The sequence below is a fragment of the Camelina sativa genome, chromosome 14 (genome assembly GCF_000633955.1).
Source record: "Camelina sativa cultivar DH55 chromosome 14, Cs, whole genome shotgun sequence".
In the NCBI taxonomy this organism is placed as follows: Eukaryota; Viridiplantae; Streptophyta; class Magnoliopsida; order Brassicales; family Brassicaceae; genus Camelina; species Camelina sativa.
In genome coordinates this window covers 7,733,775-7,744,904 of record NC_025698.1, presented here as the reverse complement: position 1 = coordinate 7,744,904, position 11,130 = coordinate 7,733,775, and the positions used below count along the sequence as shown (strand labels likewise).

The following is an 11,130-nucleotide window of genomic DNA, read 5'->3' as shown; positions in this document are numbered from 1 at the left end:
ACTTTAGGAGAAAGTGGTTTTCATGACATTTGCCCAAAAAAAATTTGTACTCAAGTCCATTAAGCCATAATTCAACTGGACCACCATATATTGATGAAATAAAACGGCCATAATACAAATTTTACTTCGTCCACCAGAAGTCTTATTTGTTGAAGTTCCACAATCCCATATGGTTGATCTGGGGATATGAAATAGCATTACGAAACACGATTCAACTATAACAAGATTACACGAATATCAACTGAGCCGAGTCCTTATTGTTGAGGAAAGTAAAGTAGGGAAAGTTAAAACGATTTCTTTTCATAAGAAACCAGTCCATGAATTCCACCTTCTATCTGTGCTGCACCAGTACGAGCCTATTAACAACATCAAAACCATAAAAAGTAAATACACATCAAAACAGCGTAAATAGCAGATTAAGATAGTTTTCCAAGGAGTAGAATTAACGACATACCTCGAGTCTAAGGACATTATCTCTCAATAGCTCGTGCGCAGACTGCAAAGAGGAAGCACCAAGATCTTGGAAACCTTGCTTCACGGCATGCATTGTGTAAGGTATAAACTTCAATACCGAGCCTTTATCTGCAACTGCTCCAACTACTCCTTGTGCGATCTTGAGTTTCGTGGTATCTCCCAAGTATCTCTGGTCGCTTCCTTTGGTCATCGCTTCTAATGAACCCATACCTCTGTATTTCTTCACTCTCCTACCGTTCTATATAATTAACACAAAAACAGACCAACCAAAGCAAAATCATTGAGGAACATGGTAGTTGGTTTAAATCATTATTCAAAGTAGGAAGTTGTGTTCAATTACCCGATATTCATAAGCTCCAGGAGCCTCGGTGCTTCCAGCTAAGAAGCTTCCCATCATCACAGTTGATGCTCCAAGAACTAGAGCCTTCACAATGTGACCTGAGTTTGAGATACCACCATCTGCAATGACAGGTACACCGTGCTGAGCAGCAACTGTAGAGACTTTGTACACAGCAGTAGCCTAAATAAAGAACCCAACTTTATAAGGTGTAATTCATAGAATCAACTTAGCACTCTATTTCAAATATGAAAAGCTTATCCATTTACCTGTCCACGTCCAACGGCACAAACCTCTTGTGTTGTGCATATAGATCCAGAACCCATACCAACTCTCAACCCATCAACTCCTGCTTTAATCAAGTTCTCAGCCTGATACATAGTCACCACATTCCCACCAATCACATCCAACTCTGGATACATATTCTTCACATACTTAATCATTTCAATCTGGTAAATAGAGTTCCCTTGCGAACTATCCAACACCACAACGTTAGCTCCAGCTTTCACCAAGTGCTCTAGCCTCTCCTTGTCTGAATCCCTTGTCCCTATAGCTGCACCAACCATCCATTTATTGTCTGCACCAACAGTTCCTGACCCTAACTTGGGATATCCTTTAACCCTCTCCACATCGTCTTTTGTCACTACGTTCACTGTCTCACCTTCCTTCTCAAGAACCACAAATCCTTTCTGCTTATCTTCCAAAACTGCCTCGATCTTATCAAGATCAATATCCCACGGCACACTGTAATCATTACTCTCACAACTCCGCATATAGTCATATATCTTCATCTCCTTCTGGTCATCTTTCAAACTCGACCACTCAGATTTCGAGACATAACCCAACAATTTCGGTGTCAATGTTCCTGAATCAAATCAAACAACAACAAAAATGTCGTTTAGTGAAAACTATTTCACAATAGTATTCAGTAATCTACTTATTGACCACTATATTGAAATTGGAAGAGACGAATAAAGTAGTTAACTTTATACCTGCCTGGGAGACAAAGACGAAGGAAGAAGGGCCAAAATCATCAACAGAACCAATCTGATGCTCTGGGCATTTGAAAACAGCATCGGACGCAATCGGAACCTGGAGCGACTTGGCGTGACGGATGACGGAAGCTTGAGAGTCGATGTCGCAGTTATAGTGAACGATTCCGATTCCACCAAGAGCAGCCATAGCAGCAGCCATGTGGGATTCAGAAACAGTGTCCATCGGGGAAGCGACGCATGGGATCGAGAGTGGGACGCGCTTGCTGAGGCGCGTGGATAGAGAGACGGCGTCCGTGGAGAAGTCGATGTAGTGAGGTAGGAAAATCACATCGTCGTAGGTGTATGAGTATCCCTGTGAGAATAGCCTCTCAGCTGAGAATCCATCTTCGAATCCTCCTCCTCCTGACATCTTTCGAATCCCTAATAATGGCGTCGCTTGCGTTGAGAGATTAGAGGGGAAATGAACAGTGAGGGTGGTGAGCTAGGGTTTAGTGATGAGGTTGGTGAAGGAAGGTTTTAGGAGCGAAAAACGACAAAAATGAAAATAGAAGTGGGTGAAATAGATAAAACCGGAATCGAAGATATTAAACCGAATCAAATCAAATCAAATTTGGTTTTGTAAACCGAATCGAATCAATGATCTATCCACGCCAGGGATTGTACTGTTTGTGTATCCGAACATTACGTTATCGACCAATTTTCTAATTTGGCATCTCAGTCTCACTACAGCTTCGAGATCAAAAAGGTCAGGTTCCTAAACTCTTCTTTTGTAGATCAATGTGGAAATATTGTTTTAAGTTCTTCGTGAATTTTAGGTTCTGAATTTGGATTTTTCTTTGAAAAATTTAGGTTTTTGTTTCTCTACGATAAAAAAAAAAAAAATATGGCGGATTCATCGTCACTGTTGTACAATCAGCTCAAGGTTGAGTGTTATATATTCACAATCCCGAGTGTTATTTATTTTTCTTACTTTTTGTTTGCTGGTGGATTCATATTTTGACTCTTTGTAGGTTGCTAAGCCGTTCTTCTTGTTGGCTGGTCCAAATGTGATAGAATCTGAAGAACATGTTCTTCGAATGGCTAAAAGCATTAAAGATATTGCCACAAAGTATGTGTAACCACCATCACTACTGAAGCTATTTTCTCGTTTTTTTCTCCAGAGATCCTGTGTGAGGAACTAATAAAACAATTGATTTAGGGGGGAAGTATGTTCAAATGTTGATCCACATATAGGGATTGGGTCATAGTTGAGACCTTGATCCTCTCATCACATGAGCATTTTTAGGTTATTGAGTAGTGTGTGATTACTTATGCATGTTGTTGTTGTTTGTGAACGCTGTAGGCTTGGGTTGCCTCTGGTTTTTAAGTCAAGTTTTGATAAAGCTAACAGAACTTCATCAAAGTCATTCCGAGGTCCTGGCATGGCTGAGGGTCTGAAGGTAATTCATTCCCTCTTATTTGAGTTGCAAGTATGGATGATCCTCTGTCCGGTGCTGTTAACATTGCGCATTTGAAATCATTCAAGTGTATCAATGCTAAAAGTATCTTAAATTTATTAGGTCTTTTAAAATCTTTCACTGTGAGCTGACACCAGCAATTAGTAGTAGCTCCTGGCTAGGAGCTATAATGCAACCAATCACACTAACAAAAACTAGTCACGATGTGTCTTCATTATTAGTCTGTAATTTCTGCACAAGTATAGTAATGTAAGGTAGTAACTTTTCTGGTTCTCTTAACAGATTCTTGAGAAGGTGAAAGTAGCATATGATCTACCAATTGTTACTGACGTTCATGAATCGAGCCAGGTATATTGAGTTTTAGTCACGTCAGAGAATCAAAATTCGAAAAATCTTTGTTCCTTTCTGATGCTTAGTTTATTTTCTATTAATTAGTGTGAAGCGGTGGGCAAGGTTGCAGATATAATTCAGATACCCGCATTCTTATGTCGCCAGGCAGGTTTCTAACATATGTTTTCTTCAGTTCATTTTAGCTTTCAATTTTTCATCTAACTATTAACAATATCTCCAGACAGATCTTCTGGTCGCGGCAGCCCAAACTGGGAAAATTATCAATATAAAGAAGGGACAATTTTGTGGTCACTCTGTGAGTTATCTTTTCCGTCGTGTTTTGATCTGGTCAAACTTTTGTTTCCTGGTATATTGTAGTGACTGAATTCATGTAATCCAATTTAAGGTCATGAGAAACTCGGCCGAGAAGGTTAGACTCGCAGGGAATCCAAATGTGATGGTTTGTGAAAGAGGAACCATGTTTGGATACAGTAAGTTAACTGTTCTCTGTTTTAATAGAATTGAAAGATTAATATTTGCCGCTTTTATGAAAAGACACTGAGTACCTCCTTTTTACATTGGATTTTGTTCCTCAGATGATTTAATAGTTGATCCACGAAATTTGGAATGGATGAGGGAAGCTGATTGTCCCGTTGTAAGTTAATCTTGCTTCTCGTTCTTTTTCTTGTACCGGGAGTTTATATCTTAGTATTGACGTTATATTGTGATGTTTGCCATTCTTATAATACAGTTTATAATTGTTGGCTTCAGGTTGCTGATATAACTCATTCATTACAACAACCAGCAGGCAAGAAGGTATGAAAATTAGAGCCAACAATGCTCTTAGTAATTGGGAAGTGCTTAGAATTTCAAAGATAAATCAGAAATGGTCTAAGCTCAAATATACCTTGTTTATATAGTTAGATGGTGGGGGTGTTGCTAGTGGAGGCCTTCGCGAATTAATACCATGCATAGCAAGAACCGCTGTAGCTGTTGGTGTCGATGGAATTTTCATGGAGGTATCGAATTGTCTTTGCAAGTTGGTTGTATCTTGTGTCACCTTTATATCTTTGTTCCAATTTTGTTATGAAACTTGGCTACTATTCTGGTGAATTAGGTGCATGATGATCCTTTAAGTGCACCAGTTGATGGTCCAACACAATGGGTGAGTTATACTTTTTTTTCAAACCATATCTATTCGCATTCTTGATCATCTTTTTTTTGCTTCCCGTTTTAGCCTCTGCGTCATCTAGAAGAACTGCTAGAAGAGCTCATTGCAATCGCGGTACGCCATTTACATCATCCATAGATTTACTGTGTGTTTATCAATTTGTTGTAACCTTTGGCAGTTATGACATCTTTGCAGAGTGTCTCAAAAGGGAAACAACAGTTCCAAATGGACCTCACGCCTTATCGTGATTAGAATCAATGGGGTGTATTATCCAGGCAAGTAACCGAAAAAAATCAAGGTAAAAAATGATGAACTCTCTTCTTTTTCTTCTCATCATTTGCAGATATTATGACAGGTACTTTACTTGACTCGGATTTTTCTTCTTTTTTTTTTTCTGAACTTTGTAGGTCTCTGACTTCATTTTGGGTGCAACTACACCTTAATAAATATTTCAATCTTGTCGGAGCAATACGCATTATATTTGTTTGTCGGCAGTCGGCAAAATACATCTCCCCACAGGCAACAGCGACTATTGTATTTTCAAAGTAGCTGATGTTGCCAAATATCAAATGTCTTAAAGCTAAAAAAAAAAAAACAACAATTGGAAGTTAACTTATTAATTTACTAATACTAAAGTATACAGAAGTTACGTTTTCTATACATTATTTTATATTTATACACATAACATAAGCTTTTTCTTTTGAACTTTGTATGTAATGCATGGTTTCTTTCTTTGTTGCACTTGCACAATCGATAAAACCTCGACAAACAAAATGGAAATATAGCAAGTCTTTTTATTTATGCAAATAGATTGATGGGCATAAAAATTGGATTCAAGTGGGCACGGGTTAAACAAGTTTAGCCCAAACAAAACAGTGAATAAGTATAAACTGAAGAGGGCTAAATCGTAAATTTCATAAGCTCAATTTCAAATATCAGAGAAGCGGCGTCGCTGATTCCGGAAATTTGCAATTTGCAACGGTAGAACTCTCTTGCGATTGAGAGAGTTTCTGGGGGAAGAAGAAAGCAGAAGATCTGGAGATTTAAGGAGAATGGCGTTCGCGAAGGTAAACCCTAACTTCCCCAAGATTTTGAATTTGAAAACTGAGTTAGGGTTATTACACGTTCATCGCAGATGAGTTTTGAGATCGAGATTCGAGGGCCTGTTCCTGTTTTCATTCGATTACCATTGAGCTGTTTTGTCGTAAATTCCAAAGCGCGATTAGGTTTTATCGAATCTTTAATTTCTCGTATACAGAAGAGATTTGGCTTGTTCTTCTGCTTCTTTTATCAGTTTGGTAGACGGTATGGGGAAGTTACAAGATTAGTTTCATGTGATTTTCATCTCAGATTTGGTTATCTGGTGTACATAGTATTACAAATCGAAAACTTACAAAGCCTGAGATTTCTTATTTCACTTACTATTGCAGGCACCAAGGCTTAGTAGAGATGATATACTTGGAAATCGAGGTAAGGGAAACTGTTACTTGGTGAATCTTTTTCATTCTTAAACAAAATAATTCAGTTCTAAATGTTTAAATCTGAAACAGTGAGCACTAGGAGTTTCAAAATCTTCTCCGATAATCAGAAAACTGATCCAGCCGGTACAGTGTAAGTGTATCTCTTGCATTCATCTTCCAGTACTATTGTTATTTGTTCATCTGAATTAATTTTTGCTATTGCTGCAGAGGGATTTCACAGAAGACTCGTATTCCTTTGAGGTTTGTGATGAATATGGCTTGACCATTAAGAAGTAGACTTTAGTTTACGAATCTCAAGAAATTATTAATCTTGTGCTTTTACATTGTTTAGGAGAAAGTCTATTACAATTAGCGGTGTAGCAGCTTCTAACGTAAACAATATGAAGGTTTATCCCTTTCCCTCTCTCTGAGTTCCTCCAAGTGTGGGATGTTTATGCAGTTAATTCACATGTATGTGCATTTTTTTGTTTTGATTGAAAAGAAGGGCATTTCGAGAATCGTAGACAAGGGCAAAAGCAATAATGAAAATTCTGGTAAGGTTATCGCAGAGAGTATTTTCCTTTACAATTTTGGGATGTAAAAGTTAACTCAAATTTTTGTCTCCTTTTCAGAGGAATATACTAAAGTCAGAAGAAAAGCGTTGGCTGATTTAAGTAACCTTGGCGGGAATTCTGGCAGTAGTACCATGTAATTTTCTTAACTCTAAGGGTTTCTTTTTGTGATCTCTTATGGAAAACATTGATAAATTTCCCATGGTTTTCATTTCTTATTCAAACTGATTTTGTGTAGTTAGTTTTTATTGTACTGATTTGTGTTCTGCTTTAAGACTATTCCATTTAACATGCAATAATGCAGGAAATGGAAGGGTGTCAAATGTGGAAATTTGCAAAGGTATGAAGTAATAGCTAGCTTTTGCTAGCATACCTACAATAGCGTTACATCACTACTTAGGATTAGTAATCTCAGTCAATGAGCTTTTACAGAACGAATCTGCAGAGTTTCATGTATGAACTATATGATCTTTGACAATGAGTTGATGAGCTGCGCAAATTGACCTTTCTATGTGTAGGATTTCAGTTGTTTCAACCAGAGTTAATGATCTTTCAGTGAAAAAGTCTACCAAGGTATAGCAACCGTATTGGCAAAGTATATTTATGTTGTATACTTGCAAAGTACTATCACTAGATGCATATGACTTGCATATGACCTGCAGCAGTTATCACAAACGTTGTGTCTTAAAGCATCTTGATCGCTATTTCCATCAATATTCTGTAAAACCTTATCTTATTTTTTTTTCCCCTGATATAGGAGCCTGAGAGTAAAAGAACAACCGAACTTGGAAACAATAACCCTATTAAGATAGGTGAGTTCCTAAATGTTATGATTGTTTTCATGTTTATGGCTTTAGTTGATCTGTACCATTTATCTAAACTTCCGATGATATAATTCATATTTTAGGTCAGAAATTCATCAAAAGCAAAACCCTGAGCCTTGGATCAACGGCTGGTGGAACAAGGTACATTTGATCTCATGCCTAATAGAATATCCCCTTCTAGACTAGATATCTTGTTTATTCCCTACATTACCTATCAAGTTGTCGAAGCTCTCATCAAGTGACCTGTTGTTCATTCGGACCTTTTCCTTAATATCTGCTGAGAATGATTCTACATATTTCACTGGTTAACTTCCTTGACTGATTTCTTCTTGCAGAAAATCCTTACCAACTTTAAAGAGAACAAGCCTCGTAGAGAAGAGCATGAAAAAGGTTAGCTCGTTCTTAAGTCAAAAGTCAATCTACTTGACATATATTTTTCTTATAGTTAGCTGGTTGTACAACAACTCGTGAGGCTAATTATTTAGGATATTTTAAGTAATTGTACATGTCTCTACTTGCTGTCTTTGATTCTGATTTATTCTTATTTTCTTGGCGCAGTACAATGTCTCAAGCTTGAATTCGAAACAATTGGGTCAGGGTCCAGGTATCATGGATTCCTCTTCTAAACTTCTTATGTGTGATGAAAATGTATATGTTAAAGTTGTAACTCGATTGGCTCAGTATCTGATATTAGTGAGGTTGCATTGTTACAGCTAGTAAAGCCAGTAACAAAGGCGTCTCACAGCTGAGCAGTGTCCATCTCGTAAGGAAATCTATCAAGGTATATACCGCGTTCTCTTTCTTATCTTTGTATACAAGGGGTATCTCTCAAATAATTTGGGCCTTGGCCATCATCATTGAACTACTAAATCAGTCTTCTTTCACTTTTATTCTCTTGCTTCTGATCATTTATCTGGCAATAGTTACAGTCATATTGAGGTTTTTTTGTTTAGTATATATGTGACAACTTTCTCTCTTACTCAAGATCCAGAAAACAGTAAAGACGTCGCTACAAAACCGTAGTTCTCTTAAGAAGCCCCCAGTTGGTAGAATTTCTTCAGTTCCTTCTTCTGATGAAGTTGTCCCAACACTGTCACTTCCGAAAAAGGTTGAAACAGAATGTCTCAAAGAAGATACTCAGGGACAGAGTTCTTCTAGTGAAAACAAAGACCCAACAACAAAAGTGTTGGATGTTAAAGCAAAGCCAAAATCAAAACGTAGAAAGTCTTTCACATCTCTACTAGTGACAGGATCAAAGGTTCATAATTCCACTAGATGTTGGTTCATTGTGACTTTTTTTGTCTCCATTATTACTAATTTGGTAACTTTTTTTGCAGTTTGATGAGAAAAATGGTGATACTGCACTGCCAGAAAAGCTTCCCAACATTGATGATGAATCCAATCAGCTGGAAGTTGCGGAATACGTGGATGACATATATCAGTTCTATTGGATTGCAGAGGTAATTCACTTCTTACTCCACATACACAATTTCGCTTTCCTTATATTCGCTTTTTCATTTTTCCTTATAATTTTGAATTTGAATTTTAGCTTTCGAAGTGCTTAACGTGAAATGTTGTTTCAGGCATTAAGTCCAGCTTTGGGATACTACTTGTCAGCTCATGCAGAAGTTAGTCCAGTTACACGTGGAATTTTGATCAATTGGCTTATCGAAGTGAGTTCATGGATTTTTCCGTTTCCATTTCAACTAGATATTGTCCCTACTTAAAGTTTTTCTTCTCCATGTAGAATCCTTTAAATCTCAGTACTGCCTATTTGTTTTGCAGGTTCATTTCAAATTTGATCTAATGCATGAGACACTCTACCTCACAATGAACTTATTAGACCGTTACCTTTCCCAAGTTCCTATACGGAAGAACGAGATGCAATTGATTGGTCTTACTGCACTCTTATTGGCGTCTAAATACGAGGACTATTGGCATCCCAGGGTATGTGACATTTTATCCTGAAAGCTAAAACCTCTTCTTAATCTCCTATGGTTTCAAACTTATAATTTTGTAACCGGCCCATGTCCATGTGCAGATCAAAGACTTGATTAGCATCTCAGCAGAATCATACACCAGACAACAAATCTTGGGAATGGTAATTAGTGAACTCTGTTTAAAATCAACTTCTCTATATTCATTTTAACAATCTTTGGTCGTTTTCTTTTCAGGAGAGGATTATGCTTAAACAGTTAAAGTTCCGTTTGAATGCACCCACCCCCTACGTTTTCATGTTGAGGTTCCTAAAAGCTGCTCAATCAAATAAGAAGGTACACACAAAACTTCTATTTAAATGCTATAGAAGCTATGAAATTAATCTGTCTGATTAGGTGGACATTGAATGGTATTATTTTTCTTTATCAGCTTGAACAACTTGCCTTCTACCTTATCGAGCTGTGCTTGGTTGAATACGAACCTTTGAAGTATAAGCCGTCATTGCTATGTGCATCAGCCATTTATGTTGCCCGATGCACTTTGCATCTGACTCCAGTTTGGACCCCGCTCCTAAACAAACATACCCACTACAATGTCTCTCAGATGAAGTAAGTAAACATCTTTTTAATAACTCCTTAGACTAATTACATTGTTTTCCTAATCTTACACAATTCTTTTATCACAGGGATTCTTNTCTTTGGTCGTTTTCTTTTCAGGAGAGAATTATGCTTAAACAGTTAAAGTTCCGTTTGAATGCACCCACCCCTTACGTTTTCATGTTGAGGTTCCTAAAAGCTGCTCAATCAAATAAGAAGGTACACACAAAACTTCTATTTGAATGCTATAGAAGCTATGAAATTAATCTGTCTGATTAGGTGGACATTGAATGGTATTATTTTTCTTTATCAGCTTGAACAACTTGCCTTCTACCTTATCGAGCTGTGCTTGGTTGAATACGAAGCTTTGAAGTATAAGCCGTCATTGCTATGTGCATCAGCCATTTATGTTGCCCGATGCACTTCGCATATGACTCCAGTTTGGACCCCGCTCCTAAACAAGCATACCCACTACAATGTCTCTCAGATGAAGTAAGTAAACATCTTTTTAATAACTCCTTAGACTAATTACATTGTTTTCCTAGTCTTACACAATTTTCTTATCACAGGGATTCTTCTGACATGATCTTGAGGTTTCACAAAGCTGCTAAAACAGGAAAACTGAGGGTCACTTATGAGAAGTACATGAATCCAGGTCACAGTAACGTTGCAGTCTTGAAACCCTTGGATAAGCTCCCTCTTTAAGTAGAATTCTACAAAAGTCACGGCATGCCTCACCAGTCTAAAGGTATATTACATATGTTCATGTAGCTGAAACTTGTTTTCTATTTTGCTTTCTCGGTTGAACTGATTTTGTTCATTCTTACTCGGAAATTGCAGGGAGATACAACATCAACATGGACTCTAGCCGAATATTAAGAAAACTCAAGGCTAATGGTGATTGTTAAATAGGTGTCTTGATTAGGTGTGTTGTTTTTTCTGTGTGCTTAATCACACTGAGTAATATTACAGTTTC

The 11,130-nt window shown here is 37.5% G+C and overlaps 3 protein-coding genes across 7 annotated transcripts; 2 read left to right on the top strand and 1 right to left on the bottom strand.

Annotated features, from left to right (window-relative positions):
• On the bottom strand, positions 171 to 2,317 carry LOC104775408 (inosine-5'-monophosphate dehydrogenase 2). Its single transcript, XM_010460878.2, has 5 exons — positions 1,804 to 2,317; positions 1,081 to 1,676; positions 815 to 994; positions 455 to 712; positions 171 to 356 (listed from the first exon to the last, which is right to left on the bottom strand). The coding sequence occupies exons 1-5, from the start codon at positions 2,213 to 2,215 to the stop codon at positions 285 to 287; spliced, it is 1,518 nt and encodes a 505-aa protein (XP_010459180.1). The 5' UTR covers positions 2,216 to 2,317; the 3' UTR covers positions 171 to 284.
• On the top strand, positions 2,502 to 5,464 carry LOC104740320 (2-dehydro-3-deoxyphosphooctonate aldolase 2-like). Its single transcript, XM_010460876.2, has 15 exons — positions 2,502 to 2,551; positions 2,656 to 2,728; positions 2,817 to 2,914; positions 3,149 to 3,245; positions 3,546 to 3,611; positions 3,699 to 3,758; positions 3,835 to 3,909; positions 4,000 to 4,084; positions 4,190 to 4,248; positions 4,365 to 4,409; positions 4,514 to 4,612; positions 4,711 to 4,758; positions 4,831 to 4,878; positions 4,960 to 5,062; positions 5,172 to 5,464. Exons 2-14 carry the CDS (start codon positions 2,690 to 2,692, stop codon positions 5,014 to 5,016), a joined length of 876 nt encoding a protein of 291 aa, XP_010459178.1. The 5' UTR covers positions 2,502 to 2,551; positions 2,656 to 2,689; the 3' UTR covers positions 5,017 to 5,062; positions 5,172 to 5,464.
• On the top strand, positions 5,708 to 11,084 carry LOC104740318 (putative cyclin-B3-1). Of its 5 annotated transcripts, none has more exons than XM_010460872.2 (23): positions 5,708 to 5,831; positions 6,195 to 6,234; positions 6,315 to 6,375; positions 6,453 to 6,485; positions 6,577 to 6,631; positions 6,730 to 6,778; positions 6,857 to 6,932; positions 7,101 to 7,136; positions 7,315 to 7,369; positions 7,554 to 7,608; positions 7,704 to 7,761; positions 7,956 to 8,010; positions 8,179 to 8,224; positions 8,334 to 8,401; positions 8,606 to 8,878; positions 8,958 to 9,080; positions 9,204 to 9,293; positions 9,406 to 9,567; positions 9,662 to 9,721; positions 10,275 to 10,373; positions 10,468 to 10,646; positions 10,724 to 10,902; positions 10,995 to 11,084. In XM_010460872.2, exons 1-22 carry the CDS (start codon positions 5,817 to 5,819, stop codon positions 10,857 to 10,859), a joined length of 1,824 nt encoding a protein of 607 aa, XP_010459174.1. In that variant the 5' UTR covers positions 5,708 to 5,816; the 3' UTR covers positions 10,860 to 10,902; positions 10,995 to 11,084. The 5 variants fall into 5 exon arrangements, with proteins under 5 accessions (XP_010459174.1, XP_010459175.1, XP_010459172.1 ...); XM_010460873.2 differs by having other exon boundaries at positions 6,727 to 6,778; positions 8,612 to 8,878; XM_010460870.2 differs by having other exon boundaries at positions 6,727 to 6,778.